Source organism: Saccostrea cucullata, unplaced genomic scaffold, assembly GCF_032062105.1.
Source record: "Saccostrea cucullata isolate Sc308-1 unplaced genomic scaffold, CSIRO_AGI_Scuc_v1 ctg5797, whole genome shotgun sequence".
In the NCBI taxonomy this organism is placed as follows: domain Eukaryota; kingdom Metazoa; phylum Mollusca; class Bivalvia; order Ostreida; family Ostreidae; genus Saccostrea; species Saccostrea cuccullata.
In genome coordinates, this window is record NW_026929134.1 from 16,094 (window position 1) to 37,513 (window position 21,420).

A 21,420-nucleotide genomic window follows, 5' to 3' on the forward strand; every position below is an offset into this window, starting at 1 on the left:
AATCTCAGGAACTAACTTTTACTCAGGAGTAAATGATCCAAAAATCTATAGCAAATCTTATGATGTAAAGTTTGCAAATTATTGTCAAAGGTAGTTATCTCAATAATCTCATGCTTTGACCCTGACAAAGTGTCCTATAAAACTAAGTGTATTACGCTAACCTTTTCTGTGTAGTAAGCATATGAAGTGTATGAGATAATAAATAATATTCAAGATATTATTGCATCACAGATTATTGGGCACCTGCATCTTGATGTGGGATATTAAGGGACCTTTATCATATTTCAATTTCTAAATTTAATTATAGGGCACAATACACACATATACACAAATAAAATATATTTACATTTCCAGGAAAGTAATAATTACATCAAATTTAGCATCTGAATATCTATGTAATTTCTAAGGGGTTATAGAAATAAGATGAAAAATAAAAGGTTTAAATGTATACTTCTCATACATAACAACTGTCTTCAATATGAGTTGGTAAAAATAAAAAGTCAGCTATAGATACTTTGAAGTTGGTGAGAATAAATTCATGCTATCAGAAAATCATATTTTCAATATTTGATTTGACTATAGATCTCAGTTTGATAAATGGCTACATCTTATTCATAGTTAGTGTCTGACAGTAAAAGATACAATCCTGGGTCCTTTCTTTGTCATCCTGTAAACCACAGTCTTTGATGGTACTGGTTAAATTGGTTGGAAATCATATTTATCTATGTGCTTCTTAAATCCTCCATCCTGTTTGATTTTCTTGTTTCAGTGTTTCAAAAGAGGATATTCTGTTAGTCTTTGCATAATCTGATAGTCTTTCACCATTCTGAGAGTAGACATAGATCATTTCCACAAGCCCTCACTAGAATATCCTGGAAAATAAAAATAATGTCTTAGTTGAAAAAAAAAAATTGCTGTGTAATATAAGCTTGATGGAATTCTAAATATAGATAAAAAAGGGTATAAATACAAGGTGTAACATCAGATTTTGACTTTTCATATTAACCATGGGTAACACCTCCAGTAAAGAAAAGAGTAAAGGAATGAGTAAAATTCAGTTTGAAAAGAGAGTTATTTCAGAGAAAGATGTAGACAGAGGTATACCGGTTAAAATAAAAAAAAGATAGCATTATTGAGATCATTTCTCAAGAAGAATATAACCAATTATGTCCAGAAAAGGATGATCCTAATGTTGTCAGAGATTACATAGAAAGATCCTTGATTGCAGAAGAAGCTAATGAAGAATATAACCATTTATTACCCATAGAGGGTGAGGGTAACCTGGATTACCCTGTAAGACCCTTGACTAGAGAAGAAGCCAAGTTTATAGATGATAAGAAAAAAGAGATGTCAGAAAAAAAAAAGATTGATAAAGACAGAGGATTTTAAAGAGTTCACAAAATAATGAAAGAAGTTCAAACTCAACTCTTGGAGGATATTAAGACTCATTATCAAAACAAACAAAGAAAATACAGGCAATGGTTATATTGCTAACTTTAAAATAAACAGATTTAGAATAGCTAAAAAAAAAAAATTGGATATTTGATTTAACTGGGTGCAGACAGGAAGATGTAGATCAAATCATTAGAAGTGATTATCAATACTTGATCTTACAAAAAGAAAGGCATCCAGAAACTAGAAAACTTCATCATGTGAAAGGATTCATACAAATGAAATACAGGGCTCATGAGAGATACATGTACATAAAAGATTCATAAATTAACTTGTTTTGATATGTCTCACAGTACCCCAAGAATTGGAAAGAACCTTTTATAGACAAGGTAACTATGAAGAATATGGAGTTCTTAAATCTGAAGTGAGTAACAGAGAATTAATTCCAAGAGATTGTAGATTTACCTGAATTTTTTTTTTAAAAAAAAAATTATCAAAAAAAAAAAAAAAATAATAATTTGTACACACACACTTATGATTAAAATACATTCTTTTATCCACATAAAGTGTATGTATGTATGTGTTATTGTTTTGATGAAAAAAAAAAAAATTTAAAGAATGTGTGTTTTAATGTGAATTTATTTTATAAAAAGGGGTTATCATTATTTAAAAGTTAAAGCTAATTTTAAAAAGTTAATGTTTTCAAAAAGTTATAAAGTTTTAAAAAAGTTATAAAAATTATAAAAAGTGACCTGGTGTTATAAACTTGAGATACACACACGTTTCTTTATTGACTGAATATGAAGGCATCTTTTCGAAACAATTGGGTGGTCCTTAAAAGGACCGTTTGGTATAAAAAACACTTTTTGGTTTTTTTTCTGGTTTTTGTTGATTTTTTTGGTTTTTCTGGTATTTTGTTGATTTTTTTTTTGGTTTTTTCGTTGATTTTGTTATCAGGTAGGTCCCGCCTAGGCTGCCAGCAGCTCCTGGACCAGGTGTCTAATGGACTCATCGTCTGAATCTGAGGAACTGTCAGGGGGGTTGAATTCCTGCCTCCTCGACAAGGGTACGGGGACCCGGATCCTGTTCCTGCAGAGGGGGCAGGGTAAGTTCTCCTCGATGATCCTGGCGGTGCATAAGGTGCACGAGGGGCGCTGGATGCATCGCGAACAACAGTAATTGCTCTCCTCATCCTGCTGCAAACATAGGGAACAGAAAATCCTTTCTGTACCTACCCGGAATCCCCAGGTGGGGATCCGCCCTTGGTTCCGGGCCTGTACCTGGGTTGTAGTAGGTCTGGGTGACGTAAAAGTCCTCGGTCCACTTCTTACCCTAGTATAGGGGTGGCTCCTCCGACCCTGCCTGCTTCTCACCTCCGTATTCGCCGTAACTTGCATGAAGTTATACCGGGACAGCTCCTCCCCCGTAGCGATCCGCCTCACGATGACCACAGTCTCGATGGAGATTCCGGGAATCATCCGGTAAACTTCCTGAAATTCTTGACTCATCTTTTCTTCTTCTTCTTCTTGTTCTTCTCTGTAACCAAACAAATCAAGCGCAAAGGAATGATACTGAAACCACGGAGGGACTGTATTTATACACAATAGCAGACGATACTTCAATCGCGGCAAAACATCAACAAATCAATCACGTGATTAAATGTGATTGGTTAACACCAAAAAATCGCTTTTGGTCATGTGATCAAAAAGACCCCCAGCACAGTGACAAAGCAAAATTGAAATGGGGAAAAGGCCGAACCCGAGTGTATCTATGACGTCATATAATAAACATAACAGTGATATTTACATGATTTTTTATTTTCTTAAAAATTAAAACAAAAAAAAATTTCTTAACTGTAAAATCCTCCTCTAAAAAATAGTATTTTGTATATGATATTCATTGCATCCAAGGGATGGGGGGGGGGTCTAGTCATTCGTAGATTTTGAGGTTTTAGGTATTTTAAAAAAGTCACTGATTTCTTAACCCTATGTGTGAAATTTCCCAGGTATTGAAATACATACTTTCTCCATCGCATCTATGTATTATCACAGTAAAAAATTAATCTTTTTATAATTCTCATTTTTTATAGCCCACGCAGGTAAAACGTATATTTGCACACGGTCCCTAAGTATTACCTGTGTACATAAACAAAACGTAGGTCTATCGTATTTTTGCACACGACCCCTAAGTTTTGGCACACGGCCCTCTTTACAGGTGATGCAACAGGTATATAAAGCCTAGGTAAAAAAAGTGCACACGGCTCATAGCAGGTATATAAACTAAAAAACTGTCAAATTTGATCATTCTGCGTGAGCACTGAACACAGGTGAAAAAAGAAAGCAAGGATGAATACTTCAGAAAATTCCCAGTATTATGTGACACCTGAAGGATACGTAGGAGCTCCCATGACAGAGATAATAAGGGATGCCGTGGAATTGGATTTGAATTTGGACATGATTAATTTTCATGAGGACATGAATAAAGAAGATATGGGCATTTTAAACACTACTCTGGACGGAATTGTAAACATGTTATCTGCTCTAGATAACAAACTAAATCAAATGAACACCAAGATGAATGATGTGGATGACAAGGTGAATAAATTGAACAGCAAGGTGAGTGCTCTTGAAAACAAAATGGAAAAACTGAAATGTTACAACAGCCGTGGATTTTGTTACATTAGTGGCCTATTATCCCCAATCACAAAGTCATTCACGGGAAAAGACAACAAAAATGAGAGAAGAAGGAGGAAACATTGACCAGAAAAAAGAAGGGACCCAGGGCGGATCAGGAGAGAGTAAGAAACAGATGGATCCATGCTATGTAATGGAAAAAGACATAGAAAGAAAACCTAGGGAAACCAAAAGGAAACTACCCCAGACCAGTGAGAAGGCCCAGAAGAAGAAACAGAAAATGTAAATTGTATGTATATTTTCACTTGAATAAAATCTGTGTTCTAATCTGTGTGTTCTTGTCTTTCAGTAAAACCAGTTCAAACCGGTTAGGCTAGACTGAGCTTTAGACTGTGAATGAATGCGTGACGTCATAATCACATTCTTGAAATGTTTTTTGCACACGGCGCATTTTTTACCTGTGCAGTCAGCATAAAAACAAAAAAACGTAGTACCTACGTACCCATGTAAACAACTCCAGTATTTAAGGGGGAATAGGTTAGGGTTAGTTAGGGGGGTTAGGGTTAGGGGGTTAGGGCTAGGGGGTTAGGGCTAAGGGGGTTAGGGTTAGTTAGGGTTAGGGTTAGTTAGGGCTAGGGTTAGTTAGGGCTAAGGGGGGTTAGGGTTAGTTAGGGTTAGGGGCTAGGGTTAGGGTTAGGGTTAGGGTTAGTTAGGGTTAGGGGCTAGGGTTAGGGGTTAGGGTTAGGGGTAGTTAGGGTTAGGGTTAGGGTTAGGGGGGTTAGGGTTAGGGTTAGAACTCCACTCAGTTGACCCATTTATCCCCTCAACCTCAGAACTGATCACATGATTTCTCTCAGCCAATCAGAATCTTCCGGGCTATCTAGACCCCTTATACTACTAATATGGAAGGCCATTAGTACCAACCTGTATATATAAAGGAAAAGCAATATACACTTTATTTATGAACCGAACATGGATCAGACATATAATATTCAATCTCTTAAGATGCTAAATAAACTGAATATATTAAGGTATGGTGCCCATATGTATGAAAAAGCTCAATTGACTCGAGCGAGTCAACTCGCAGGCCCTTCAGGCCTTTGATTTTTAAATCAAGGTATGTACTAGTATATAATTATATATGTGTAACTAACTGCATGTGGACTTTTTATTTTACTTCAAATAAAATTTATTTAGTTCATGCAGTAGTCTTGTTAATATAAAATTTAATTACCGATAAATTATGCTCCCTTCTCGTTCTAATGATTTATTTACACGTTTGCCAGCTGCAAATATGCAACAGCGTACTGCATGTATAATTTCAATATGTGCAGTATTTTCTATTTTTTATGTCTTACTCTTATTTTCAGCCCTCGTTTATCTAAATACAACATATCTATCAAAATTGGCGTGTTACATGTAAAGGCTCGTTTATGTACAGGTCGGAATAAAGTCACAGTACTGTTGTATTGCGAATATCTTAAAACATAGGATAAACCAGAGATTTCCGAGTATTTAGTATTCAATTCCGAAACAATTTAACTGACACGAAAAAATCTCTCGAAGCGAACGATGTCATTTTTAAGAAGGTAAATTATTTGGTGTTATATTTAAAAAATATGACATAAACGTCGGATGCGGGGGAAGGTGAGCCCCCCCCCCATTTTTTTTGCAAAGATATATATTATACAGGCATTGAAAATTTGGGTTTACCTTTTTGGTTTGGTCAATCCCCCCCCTCCCCTACTTTCAATTTCCTCCCAACGCCTATGAATGAACTTAATTAAAGCGAAACAATTGCCTGTGGTGTTTGAACTTTATAAATTTCATATGAAGTAAAAATAGACCATATGCAGTTACACATGATCTATAACTATATGTACATATATATACCATGATTTGAAAAACATTCTGAAAGTTTTGTTTCGTTTCGTTTCAGTAGGTTTAGTTTCGTTTCGTTTCGGTAGGTTTCGTTTTGTTTCGGTAGATTTCGTTTCGTTTCGGTAGATTTCGTTTCGTTTCGGCAGATTTCATTTCGTTTCGTTTCGTTTCTATTTCATTTCGCACTTTACAGGTACCCCAGAACTGAGCGCACTTTTTTGTACGCAATAAATATACAGTTTTTTCAATGGGTGGCACTGTAGCTCTCCTGTCTGTCATTCGGAGAGCTACAGTTCTGCAGCTAGTTGCCACACAGCACACATGTTAGGCATAATCTAAAGCAAAGACCGCGTTATACAGTTTACAAGTATACTAGTAAACAATTTCACTTTCTCTATTTAAACAGAATTTGTTGAATATAATTGAAAATGTCGTGTATGTATATATACATTTCCAAATGAAAATTTCCAAATGATTAAATCACCAATTATTATCAGACAGAATATTACGAGATTTTGCTCCAACAGACAAGGATAAAGTGCGTTTTACAGTATGCCAAGCCTTTTACATCTCGCACAAAAGAGGAGAAATATAGTGGTGGATCTAAACGGAGTTTGGGGGGGGGGGGGGGTTAACATCCTCTGAGAGCGAACAAAGAACCCTACATATTTTTTGCGTTTTTATTAAAGTAAAGCTATATATCTCTATGGTTAAGAAAATTTTAAACTTTAGTTTTAATCTTTAAACGTAAAAACTACTTTAAAAACATCAAACTTCCGACAGAGTGGATTGTACCAAACTGTGCACGGAGACGTAGAGGACTATGAGTAGTTTGTTTATACATGTAGTAATGTACATGTATTATGTATTGAAGAAAACACTGTAATGGCACATTCAAATTTTCAATGTCACAGGATAAATGTGAGATATTTTAATAACAGATCAAGCATTCCAGTTTCTAATTGCTTCATTGAAAGGACCAGTTGGTTTGCGGTCGATTTTTGACGATTGCGTCAATATATGTTTTTTGTCTATACATTTTGTAGCACTAGCTAGAACCCCCAGTATCCATAGTGCTTCGATTGACTGGTTAGTGACCCATACGCATAAGCACAAAAGCGCACACCATGCAGTTATGTTACAAAGCTAGCTAGCATACTACAGAGGGTGTTTAAGGATCAGAGGGTGCATACACTACATATAAAGACAATCACAGTGCAATATTAATATGAATTAATATGAAGGAGATTATATGAGAGAGAGAGAGAGAGAGAGAGAGAGAGAGAGAGAGAGAGAGTCGGAAGCAGCTATGCTTAATTATTTTGCTACCAACGCTCATATCAGAGTATGCAGGATTAGGCATAGCATAAGATACAGTGACAGAGTTACAGTACAAGTATATAAAGCATGCACACTACAGCTATACATAGAATCATTTACAAACACAACAACACTGTCATAGTATACCCGAGTTGGAATACCATGACGTCGCGTACGATATCTTTGACACGTGGCATAAGAAAATTCATCTGTAAATAACTAAAATATCATAATTATGTTCCCCAAACGAAGTTGGGGAACATATTGTTTTTACTCTGTTTCTTCTTATTATTTTTCTTCTTCCTGGGTACTTATTTGTCCGCGAATGATCTTGTAAACTGTTCATCTGATGTAGGTAAAATCTTTTTAGGGTAGGTAGACATGTTATGTAGATTTGCAGAATCAAGGTCATTTTGCGCGCACGTGCAACACGTGAAATGACTGATATATTTAATATAGCCATAACTTTTACATTTTTTGATGAAATTCTTTGAAACTCATTATGTAAGAATATATTAATAGTGTATATTATATGACAGTGTCAAATTAGCACGAACTCACGCGCATGCACGTGCGCTTCTCTCTGATTGGCTGAAACAAATATCTCAATATCTTAACTGTTTTTTGACGAAATGCAATGAAATTTAAAATATATGCATACTTTAGGATGTCCTACAATATGATACGTAACAATTGTCATGAAAACACGCGCATGCACGTACGCTGCAATCTGATTGGCTTAAACTTTAAATGGCTATAAGTCCCTTGATTTCCATAAAAACAGGATGGGATTTAGAACGTAGACAGACATAATGGACTCTTACAAGAAGGTATGGTCCACATGCACATGCATGCAAGTGCATGCACGTGCTCTTTGCTGTGATTGGCGGAAACAAAAATTTCAGTATCTTTTTTGTTTTTTGACTAAATGCTATGAAATTTAAAACATAGACATACTTTAGGATGTCCTACAATATGATATATAAGAATTGTCATGAGAATACGCGCATGCACGTGCGCTGCAATCTGATTGGCTTAAACTTAAAATGGTTATAACTCCCTTGTTTTCCAACCAAACAGGATGGGATTTAGAATATAGATAGACATAATAAACTCCTACAAGAAGGTATGGTCATCATGCACATGCCTGCACGTGCGTGCAGGTGAAATGAGTAAAATTAAAAATACGTTTGAATGAGTATATTTTTAATACTTTTGGATTAAATGCTTTGAAATAAAGTATATCAAAATATATAGATAGTGTAGACAAGATGATATGGTCATTACGCACATGCATTCACATGAGCACGCGTGCAATGCTAAAATTTAAATATATTTTGTATTCTTCTGGAAAAACGATGTTTAAGTCTAAATTGCATAAAGTATGTCTTATTTAATAGAGCTTACAGGGAATATGGCACCAAAAGGGAGTTGGGGAGCGTTTGGGGAACATCTGTAACGGTCCCGTTACAATTAGCCCTAGTTAAAATATATTTTAGACGTTTTTTGTTAGTAAAATTATAGCTACATATATGGCGATGTCATCATTTTCTGATGTTCCAGCGTTATATAAAATGTTCATGCACTGAAAAAAATATTAAAGTAATAAATCTTATATATTGAAAAAATTGGTACATGAATGTGTATAATTTGTATCCAAAATGGATGTCATAAATAATTGAAATGCTCGGTGGACGAAATTGACATATCAGCCTTGGAAAATTATGTCAAAGACCGTGACTTCCCGTTTTTTGTAGATTTCGATGGAATGAAACTAGAATCCATCAGTACCATGTCCAACATGGGGGCTGGATTCCCCTTTCAATTTTTTTTTTCATTTTAAATCTGGACTGGACGCACCTTTTCCTATTTTATAATCTAATATGCACCGACTGGTATCGAAAATTTAACCCGTTTGTTTTCATGAGCCGTTTTTCAATTTTAAAAAATATCATTTCGACCGATAAATAAAATGAGTTCAGTCGAAAATGATATAAATTCCGTGCTACACACTGATAAAATTTCTGGTACAGTTATAATGTACACGTATCGCGGTTCCAACACATCGAATACTGGTATAATATAATTTACACAATATCCATTAAGCAGGTTAAATATAGAAAAGTTGCTGAATATTGCATTATAAGCAATTATTACCCATAAAAATATTAAACGACACACAATTATAATTAACTGAAAAGAATCATTTAGTTGAATTGCGATTTTTTAAAATTTTCTCAGTTTCTGATGTTCTGACATGCAAGTAAACGTTATAATTATACACACCGTAATTAAAAAAAAATCTGCCAGCCCCCTTTCAGAATCAAATCCACTTACGGAGAAGGGGGGGGGGGGTCAGTCAGTATATTCTAAAGAAAAATACATGTAAATCAGGAAAGCAGGTAAGGCAACAGACCTGCAAAATTAGCTTCATTCCTTAAATAAAATGTATCCCTTTTATGATTTGATATTACTAGTCTAAATCATTTAAATATACACTGCATCAGGCCTGAGGGGTTTGTGGGGGAATGCCTCCTTTCCTTTTTTTCCAACTGAGATATAACCATATTTTTTTACTATAGAAAAAATATCTATCGAAACCTCCCACCCCCTTCAACACACACAAACCCTGACAACCTTTTTGTTTTCTTTTTTAATTGATCGAACAGAAGAATGTGAAAAAAACTTAACCCCCCCCCCTCCCCCCGATTTTCAAATTTGGGCAATTCTTTTTTTTTTTCGTTTTAATGTTATTTATTTATTTATTTTTATCAAGTTTCATGTTAGTTAAAATTCTATCCTCTCAAATATGATGTTATATGCCTGTGCATTTTTTTGATGTATGCCTATCATTTTCCCTGTCACTGCAATTTAGAGCGTGACGTCACCAAAGCTTACAATCTCAAGATTTGCACACTAAATATGCACCTCTTAACTAGAGGTGAAACAAGTGGGCGGATCATAGATCTTCTAATTTTAAAGACCGATTTTTGTACTGAAGACTTCCCAGCTTCGCTTTCCCCTTGTAATATTTAATTGCCTGGTTAAAGTAGAACATTTTACAAAAAAATTAGAGTACGTCTGATGAACAACAAAGACAGGAAACCTTATATTACGCAGAATGCTCAATCGCCATTTTGCTCTCCACTCGGACTTCCTCGGATGACTCGTAACTCGCACATGGAGCCGAGGATTGCCGATTGGAAAAGTTCGGGAAAACAATGTACCCGTGACGTCATTTTTCACAGCGTGACGTGGAGCAGAGGTAGTCTGCATTAGGAAGTTGCTGGAAGTTGGTAGTGTTTACATCGCCGCGTTCTTTGGATTTAAATGTCACGATTGTCAAAAATAATGGTAAATGTTTGCAGTGTGCATCGAGAATACGAATCGGTATGTATTGTTCTTTGCTGCGATAGTATTTCTAAGTCTTCATTCATGGACAGCTGTCTATGTTCAACAGATATTTCGGACTCGGGAGTAACTTAAGCGATTACGGTGGGATTGAAGCTTATTTAAAAGACGGATCGTTTTGAAGGATTACTTAATTTTGCCGTTTATACGAAGGAAAATGCAAAGATTAGCGAGTAAATATTGAGGCATGCGCAGATGGGTTAGTCTATGCGATGCATGGAAATCTGACTAACCCCCGAGAGTAACGCATGCGCAAATGGGTTAGTCCATGCTGTGCATGGGAAACTGACTAACCCCTAAAGCATAACATCAGATTCACTACACAATACCAAACTATTGCAGAAAAAATAATTAAAAAAAAAATGAAAATTTGAAATTAAAAGAGAACAGAAACATGAAAAAAAATATTTAAAAACAACAACTTTGCAATATTTCATTAAATTTATTTGGTACCCATATATACACTTACCCACTTAGTCAACATATTTCAGTTAGATATATTTGGTACCCATATACACACTTACCCACTTAGTCAACATCTACTACAGTGGAAACTGATATTTCGAGAAAAACTAAGGTAACATATAGGCACTACACCTGAAATTATGATTTACTTGAATTCCGAGATAAATAATTATTCCGAGATTAAATAATATCCTGTTATTTATAAAAATCGTTATATGGACAATGGGCTTTATTTTGGGGAATTAATGTATTTAAAATTGATTTTAGTGTAAAGGCTATTATGAATGTAATGAAAATCATATAAAACTTGTGCAATGTGCAACCCATACATGCATGCCTGTCTAGAACATTCATGAACGATATTTCAAATAAACATTGTTGCTAACAAGGGAATCAGCTAGATAGATCTATATTGTCATGAACTGAAATTGTCCATTTTGTTAAACTGTTTAGGCTGTCTTTACAGTCTAGCACATCAGAGTTGCATTAAAAGTATGATTCAGTGTTTTCCTTAAGAACTGGTTACCAGGCAAATTGACCGCTTCAATTGACAAGAATGCCGTTTCGAAACAAAATTTGTTGTTAGGTCCACAGAGATTTTGTTCATAAACATCAGTTCCTAGCCTGTTACAACCGATCTCTAACCCCTTACTTTGAAATAAAGGGAAAACACTGTATGGTGCCTAAACTCGTAAAACACTACCTATAAAATTAAAGAAAGATCAAAAGGATATATTATGATAACAGAAATAAAACTGTTTACACAAATTAGGCAAAACCCTACACCAGGAATTAACATCAGACTTCTACATGTATGATGTGTTCCAGATTTCTACATGAGCACAACGGTCCTGCTGGAAGCGGGTATAAATTTATCTGGCTAGAATTTGATAAAACCATCCAAAATATTTAAGAGAAAAATTTTAAATTGTATTTAGAATGTACCTTATTTTTATCTGAAATCTTTTTAATTTTTTTTTTTTTTTTTTTTTTTTTTTTTTTTTTTTTTTTTTTTTACTGTAAAATAAGCTGAGCATGCACAGCTGATTGCTAGTTGAAGTTGTCTGCCCTGCCAAAAAAGTACTAACCCGCAAAAAATAATTTGTCTTTGAAAATTTTAGAGCAAAAATGTGAATAGGGCTGATTCGCTACATATTCGATTCCTGACCTATAAGCTGCATGATGAATTCTACCCATTTGCTTGTTACAATTTGGAACCAGTAATAGTTGATTGCAGAGTTTTAAATATCAATCAGAATTTTAATTTATGGGAAATTTTTACTTTACTCAGCCAGATGGGCTTCAATGTGCATCTTGGGCGGTCAGGTGCAAGGTTATGTCAAACGCTGTTGAGAACCATGTCAAGTGTCAATCATGGTAATTTAAGTAATAATAATGTTACCTAATTGTATTTCATAAAATTAACAATAGGTAAATAACAAGTGAATATAAATTTCCCATGTCAGACTGCTTTACAAGAGGTCATGATTATATTAAAGCAAATTTAACAATAAATAACTTGCTTTCAGTGCATTAATTATATTTTATTTCCTGAATTTACCATTAAAAATGGAACCCCTGAATTGTTGTTCATCGACGAGCAAAACATGGCGGATAAAAGCAATTTAAAATTAAGTGCATAGTCTAAATATCTTACTTGTCATATTGTCATCAAGCCTAAACAACATTCAAAGATGCCATAAACTAAATTTATAAAGTTTCAATTCTGATATTGTCTTGACGGACAGAAATATCTTTGTTGTTCTTGATCCCACTTACCTTTTATGAAATCGATTCACAGGTAATAAAATATTTAGTCAATTAGTGGGCTAAAACTGAAGTGAAAGTCAAGTGTTTTTCTTAACTGGAAGTTGAATGTTTAAACTAATCAACAAAACCAAATCCGGAAAACATCACTTGTCAGATCGCTCAGCAAACGCTCGGATAATTTCGGGGTATAGAAAAAATCGTGTTAAAATATTAGATATTAAATCAATCTAGTAAGTGCAATCGACCCTAGTTTTAATATATCGATCATAGCTATCCGTATCGGCATGTAATTTCGAGAGTTACCCCCCTGTCCCGATCTTAATATTGAATCTATGCCGACGATGGTGCGGAGGCTTGGCGGCGACCCCCCCCCCCGGCCATTTAACTATGTATTTTAAATACATTTTTATCTAATTAGATCCTCTATTTATAACTAAGACCCCATCTTACAAGCTTTACATAATGTCCACGCTACCCCTCCCCCCCCCCAGGAAATCCATTAACATCGGGGACAATAGGCTAAATATACCTAATCCTAGCATAAAAGCTGAAAATAAAGCTTTTAAAAATGCCTTCTCCAAATCAGTTAATATTTTCAATGACTGTTTCAAATTTATAATACACAATAACAAGCTGGAAAATTTTTACCAACCCAAGATGATGCTGGAATATTGAAAAAGGAAGTTGCAACCAAAGCGCCCTCAGGTGTTTTTATTAAAAGGGGGAATAATCAACTAAATATTTGACAAGAACAATAATCACTAGAAATAAGTAATGAGATTTAGGTAAAGCAATTATGCACTTTCTTCGATAAAAGCAGCTAATTCAGAGTGAATTAGCTTTGAATATTATAATATGAATGCCCTAACTTTTCTCTTTCAAAATGATGAATTTATAACAATTTAATTTTTCTGCAAGTAGGTCAAACTTCTAGGTCACATGTAAAAAAAAAAACATGCCATTCTCACAGGTAAATACTAGTACAGTGAGGTTGCCAATAACGAATCGCCCCCATTACCGAATCACTTTCAGATAAAAATTCTGTATTTTTCTTATCAATGTCCAATACTTAGCTTAACCTATCCCGTCATGCTGTATTACTCTCGCCTTTGTTACTTATCATGAAATTATTAAAATTAAACCTGTACAATGTCGTAATTTTTTAACAAACATAAACAAGCTTTTTCGTGACGCAGACTAGAAGCGTGTATCCAGCAGACAACTTTCACTTTTCGGTTGAGCGCCAAGTTGAATGGATCGTTGTCGGTAAGCAAATTTGGTACAGATGTTTAATAAAATTATGTGTCTAAAAGCACCGAAAGTATCAAACAATTTCTTAATCAGCGAATAATTGTATTAGCTATAAAGTTGTAGGTAGTGAAGTTTCCAATTACGAATCACTGCTACAAGATAAGGAGATGCAGGGATCATGTCAAAATTTTAATTTTTCGCATGCTTTTTTTTAAACACCTGTTGCAATAAAATAAACAACAGAAGTTTAAAATGCACTACATTCCCCGTTCGTAGAAAATTTCTGCATTTGGTAACAATTTAAACAATTTTGGTTTCCCAGTAATGCTGCAATCCATTAAAATAACAATATATTACTGACCTGCTAACATAATATTGTTAGCTCAAAATAATTTCTTTTACTGACATTAAATAATTATATGGACTTTCAGATATGCCCCCCAAAAAAGTTTACAATAAAGGTGGTGGACATACACCAAATCAAAAATCAGCAGCAAAAATCACCAAAAAGTACAAAACATGTGGAAAGAGAATGTCTCCACAGAGAAGGGAGAAAGTCAGAAGGGCACTGTATGATGTAAGTAAAAACAATCAATCAATAAGGAAAGCAGCAGGGGAGAATGGGTTGTCCTATTCATTTTTATATAGACGATGGACGGGCGAAGTCAACGAATATAAAATGAAAGGACAACCACCAGTATTCACCGAATCAGAAGAGACAGCCATGGCAAAGTGGCTTTGTGAAATGTCTCAAAGGGGTATGGGTTTGAGGATGTGCGAGTTTTTAGACTTTGTGCAGACAGTTGTTAATAAGGAAAAACGTCAGGTGCCATTCAAAAATGGAAGACCAGGCAAAAAGTGGTATTATGCATTTATGAATAGAAATTCCCACATTATCAATCAAAGAGTAGAGACTGCACTGGAGCTAAAGAGATCTCGGGTCACCAAAGAAAAAGTGGATGCATGGTATGACAGATTTCGAGATTTTTTGCTGAGCATTGATCTGATTGACAAGCCAAACAAAATATGGAATGCAGATGAAACAGGTTTCAATATGGGCAGCAACAAAAGTAAAGTCATAGGGCCAACTAGACGAGACCTGGGTGTGCCTCACATTTCCTTTGGGAAACAACGTCTCACTGTGATGTTCTGTGGCAGTGCCTCTGGGCAAATGATGCCTCCATTTCTTGTTTACCCAGAACCTAAGCCAAGGGGTTATAATCCTCTCAATGGGTCTTTAGATGGAACTGATATTGCATATACAAAGAAAGGGTGGATGGATAGAGCAACCTTTTCCAAGTTTGTGGACCATTTTGATCGACATGCTGGGGTAGAGCGTCCAGTTTTGCTTCTTTTTGACAGCGTAAGTAGTCATGTCGATCATGACGTTTTCATGAAAGCGAAATCAAAAGGCATTGAGTTATACAGGATTCTGCCAAACGCAACTCACCTAATGCAACCGCTAGATAAAGGTGTTTTTGGACCTCTCAAATCAAAGTGGCACCTTACATCAAGAAAGTACTGTAGAGAAAATCCAGGAAAAACTATTGGGAAAGATAATTTTGCAATAAAGTTGTCAGAGACCTTCTTACAGTTTTACAAACCATTAACTGTAATCAATGCTTTCAAATCTGCAGGAATATATCCTGTCGACAGTACAGTCATTACGCGTGAGATGCTGAAGCCGTCACTAACTTACACAGATGATGAAGCAGCAAATGTATGTATAGATATTGAGGAGACAAGGACTGATAGTCAAGAAGAATCTGGGGAACAGGAGAAAGCCAAAGGAGCTCTTGAGGTTTTTCAGAACACCCTTTCCACTCCTGTCCGACAACGTTATGCGTATCAAATAGAAGAAGGCCTTGATCTTGAAAGACAGTCACCTTGTTTTGATGTGTATAAAAAGTTGCATGAAAAAGCATATCCACATGACAGAGATTTGAAAGAAAAGAGCAGACATACATGTAGCACATCAGGACTTGAATTGCTTGCTGATGCAGCTGTGTTACAGTTGGACACCAAACAGCCTGTACAGTCTTATCTTCAAGAAGACAGTGATGGAATCGGAGAACTTTCAGATACTGGTGATGTGCCGATGTCTCCTGTGTTAACAGAAAGTTTGGTCTACCCTAAGGCTACTAACTGTTCAACGAGAACACGGCTGTCTGTTTTAGACACATGTCCTGATCACCTGACCTCTCCAGAAAGTATCAGACAATTCTCCTTAAAGCAACTGGAGACAGTTAAGTCTTTTGCCAAGAAAGAAAAAAAAAGCTAAACTTCAGTACATGAAAAAATTAGCAAGACAACAAAAGAAAACTACCCAAAAGAAAAAAAATAAGAAAAGTAAAGTATGTCACAAGAGGAGATCAAAAAGTTTGAGAAAATTGACATGTGACAGTGACAGTGATGAAACTGTAGGCTTAGAACAGGATGACATTGTTACCAAACCATTTTGCCAAGCATGTCAAGGTACAGAACAAGAGGATGAAGAGTTAGGACTGGAGAGGCTTTGGGTCCAGTGTGATTCCTGTGACAGTTGGGTGCACACAGACTGCTTATCTTATGAAATTGATGTGAATGAAAGCTTTGTGTGTCCAAAATGCTCCAAAATTTAAGTGGGTGTTTATTTACTTGATGTTGCATGTATTTATAATTTTATTCATAATTCAAAACCAGGAGATCCCTGTCCATTAACACACTGCTTTCAACAAATAAAAAGTGTAACAGGTAGAAATCTGATGGATTCTGACAATGAATTGTACTAGTATAAATATAGTCCATGTGAGGTTATAATTTATACACTTGAAATTCTGATCAGTGATGTAACTCTGTGTATTACATGTACAGTACTGTACTACTTTTTCTAGATTTTAAGATATTCACAGATATTTTTCATTCCCATTTCAGCCTACTGTGGATGTTGGAATGGTGAAGTCCAAGAGTTCAGCTTCAAGAAAAGTTATAATTGACAAATGTGTTGTGAAAGGCTATCATGCCTTTAAAATCCGTCCCCCCTTTACATCTCCTCCAACTCGTTTACTTGTTGACAGGGAATATTCAAACATCAAAGATGACAATGCTTGTCTGGTGTGGCTGCCGCCATTGAACAAATTTCCCCAACATATTCATAATGATATTACAGATGAAAAACGCCAACTGAAAGTTAGTGACATAGCTGGTCTACCTATCGGACATGTACCCAGGTGTCTTTCTGCACATTTTCGTAATATTTTGGATAATGGTGGTGAAATATTTGCTGAAGTGACTGGACAGCCAGTGCCAAGTTTTCATCCATGGCCAGAACCTAATAAGGAAGGGGGTGGTGTTGTTCTTCCTTGCAAGTATATACTTGCAAATGTAGATGGTGAAAATTTGTTTAATGAACTGAAAGATTTCTTTTCAAAATTAGAAGAGGGTGATGCAATGGAACTGTACAAATCATGATTAAATAATACACAGAATGTATTACCCCAAGTTTGGCATCACTGAGTCCTCAAATAATTGTTATGCATGTCCTTTTTCCTGTATCCTTTCATCTGTGTTTATAATTACAGGAAAGTTTGTTCATGTATCTCATAAAATTAATAATAATGATGACTTAGATTAACTTGAAACTAATTGATTTTTTTGTTTTGTAGATCCAAGATAGTCGTTTTTTTTATCAACTAGTCATTTTTTAAAATGAATTCATTGTTTGCTTTTTTATTATTATTTGTCGGGTGCAATAAAATGAACACTACTCAAAAAAATTATATTAGCCTTTCTATTTTTCTTGTTTATATTTTATCATGTTTACAGACCTTGTAAAACGTAAAAAGTGTATTTTGACACCGCCCCTCACAAAGAGAATCAGCTGTATGTCACGTGATTCGGTAATGGAGAAAATGATCCGCTAAAGGAGAAAACATCGTTCATCACAGTTCAGAGATATCTTTTTATTTAATCAGCGGTTATTGGGGAAATATATATGATGTTATACGTCAAACATAGTACCACCAAACAATGTTGTAGTATGAATTTAATTCGAACTCAGGTATGAACTATCCAAGCAAATTTACTAAGTGATTCGATATCGGCAACCTCACTGTACATAAGTTTAATATGAATGCCTCGTCTCTTCTCATTCAGTAGATATGACCGTGATGACCAAGGTTAAATTTATTGAGACAGAAGGACAGTCTGACATACAAATGTACATATTTCTATATGAATTGGGTAAAATTGGCCCAGTGGTTCTAGAGAAGTTAAGAATGTAAAAAGTTTTTAGACAAACAGATGAACGACACGTCACAACAGACGTTATATGATAAGGAAACCAGAAAAGCTCAAATGAGTGTTTTGAAAGGGTTACAATATGGTTACAGTATTTGAAAAGCTGTTTTTTTTTTTCATGCAGAGATATGCATGACCAACATATTCCTGTTTTATATTTTCTTTCGTAATTTGTTTGTTTGTTGTGAATACATCTCTCTTTTCTCTCATATGGAGACACCACCATATAATAATGAAGACAAGATGTGTTTTTGAAACACTGATGTCCCTGTATGGAAGTCTAGGGTATGGCGAAGGTTGAAGTTTCTCAAATATATGTCAAACTCAAAGGTCAAGGTCAAAGGGTTAAAATTGTTTTTATAAGTCTTGTCACAAGGAATGCACATGTGAAATGAGTAATCCCTAGTACTTCCTGTTCAAAAGTTAATTGCCAAGGTTAATTTTTTTAAGTGGTTCAAACTCTAGGGTCAAGGCTTGACCCAAGAGTTCAAGGTCAAACATATTTATACCTGTTGACAGTTCACAATGAATACACATGTTAAGCATGAAAGCCCTAGCACCTACTGATCAAAATTTAGGCCAAGTTTAAAGTTTGGTATTTTTCTTGTAAAAATGTGTATCCTAGGTCAAGCGATCAGAGGTAAAAATTAATGGTACCCAAATAAAAGGTCTTGATTGTCACAAGAAATAAACCTATAAAATGTGGAAGCCATTTGTATAGCCCATCCCACTTAAAACTTATGGGCAAGGTTAGAATTTCTGAAGACAAATAGACAGACATAATATAAACACAAGAAACAAAATATGTATAATTAGTCAAATGGAAAAAAAATATACTATTTACTGTAATTGGAATCACAAAATAGATTGTTATTTCAGGGACAGGGAGTGGGTTGGGAGATTGGACCCCCCCCCCCTGGAATTTGCTTTGTTATTTAAACAAGACTATATACTGAAGCAAATAAAAAATGACTTTGAACATCCTCCCCCTAACTTAGAAAACATTGACCCCAATATCATTGTTTTTATTTTGTTTATTTGTTTTCAGGTTTTTTTTCTCCTGCTTTTCAGGAAATTCTGGGCCGGAATTTTTTGACTGAGATGTGAACCCCCTCCCTACTCCGAAAAAAAATTCTGGATCCGCACCAGTATTGGCAGTAACTGAATGTCACATCAACAACGGGAGATAACTTCACAATATCAAATTCGTCTAGTTTGGCAAGCGATGATCTTTGACCCTTTTTGAACTTTAACCTAATCGTTTGGGTTTATTTTACCCCCCAGTATACTTAAAGTCCGAGATAATAAGCACCACCCTCAGATTTACCTGGTCTGTATCCCCCTGTCAATCAAATAAATTAAGGGCCATCATTGGGTACTTGAAATTGATTGACATTTAGCTACTAGTCCCTGTGTATCTCTCTTCACCTTGTTTGACACGCGTGGCCACCATCAAATTAACTTTCGGTCGTCTGATGTTTACCGCTAAATCACTATCGTAATGAGGAAGCCATTTCGATACAAACAATTTGAACTTGATTATAATTGAGTATGATTATCTTTATTACAAACATTTCATTATAAAATGAAATTGGTCTCATAATAGTGTTTCAATACAGCAAATCAAGATTGTGTATATTTTTTCTAATGAAAAGTGTATAGGCGACTGTTTTCAGTCGTAAAAAGATTCTTGTTTTGAGACGCGGCGAAAACATTACGGAGCATAAAGGAGAAATTAAGCTGGTAACATTTTTTGCATGTATTGGATAGTAATGTTGAAAACAAAATGTCTGATTAGTAACAACTTCGCCTGGACAAGTATTAAATATATTAAGAATTTCTTTCTTTTTTCTTCCTTTTTTATAACCGAGCATTTCTTGCTACGTGGGTAGTTACCTCCGTTCAAGGTCACAGGTGTTAAAAATAGTTTCGAAAGAAATATGCAAGTTAGCAATAAATTAATATGTTGTTTTCAGTTGTTTAATTATTATCTGAATTTACTAAAAATACATACATATTTGTATGTAATTCTAACTTTACGAAACCATCATTATCGCGAATTTTTCACAATAAGATACAGAATGTACATCTGCTAAAAATAGGATCACGCGACTTTTAATACAAACGGGAAGTAACTGTTACTATTTGACGTGATCGAAGCTCTAATTGCTAAATATGAAAAGTTTTTAAGATTTTGAATGGGACAGGCAAGGAGGAGTATTTTACTTTTGAATTTTTACCTGTGTTTCATTATTTTTTTTTAACAACGAACTCAAGCCATTGCTACTGTGACATACAATGTACTAAGGTACATACCGTAGATTTTTTAACAAAAGTCGACCGGTGAGATTTCTGCTTGTATGATATTAGATATAAGTCTGAAATTATGGAATTTATAATTATCATCAATTATTACTTATGATATTTTTTATTTACGGTGTCGAGATTTATTAATTTAATTAATGATGAACATAGGGCCAAAAAGCTGTACAGGTAATACTCATGGACTTCTTGTATATATCGTTTGTGTATAGGGATTAGCGCTTCCCACGGTATGCACGACCGTCAGTGCCATGTAAAATTTAGTCCCTCCCCTTACCTGAGAAAACCGTACGGTTAAAAATCTCGGCCTTTAAACTTGTACTTACCGACTGCCGGTCTTGTCAACTTCATGAAATATAATCCAATTATAACACAAAATGAATTAACCCAATGCACAACAGACTGCAGCATGTGCTATTCCATTTGGCAAACCTTCGTCGATTCCGTCACCTTATCAGATGAAGTGGGAATCGGCCGATGTGAGTCGAATGGTGTTAAATCTAAAAATATGATAATGGGTGACGCAACGTGATGTGATGCAGAAATGTGTAATAAATGTAGTTCAAGAACAAATTTTAAATTAATTCATAACAAACGATGTTTTAACAAAACTTTTCCATCTAGCCTATTCCAAAAAGTATGTGCTGTGTGATTGTGGTGTCGAAGGGGGGGGGGGGGGGGGGGGAGGATCAGTAAT

At 35.1% G+C, this 21,420-nt stretch overlaps 1 protein-coding gene across 1 annotated transcript; it reads left to right on the top strand.

The window, feature by feature from the left end:
- Positions 1–14,058: 14,058 nt before the first annotated feature.
- LOC134279876 (uncharacterized) lies at positions 14,059–18,173 on the top strand. Its single transcript, XM_062762291.1, has 3 exons — positions 14,059–14,138; positions 14,555–14,700; positions 17,037–18,173. Exons 2-3 carry the CDS (start codon positions 14,557–14,559, stop codon positions 17,571–17,573), a joined length of 681 nt encoding a protein of 226 aa, XP_062618275.1. The 5' UTR covers positions 14,059–14,138; positions 14,555–14,556; the 3' UTR covers positions 17,574–18,173.
- Positions 18,174–21,420: the final 3,247 nt, after the last annotated feature.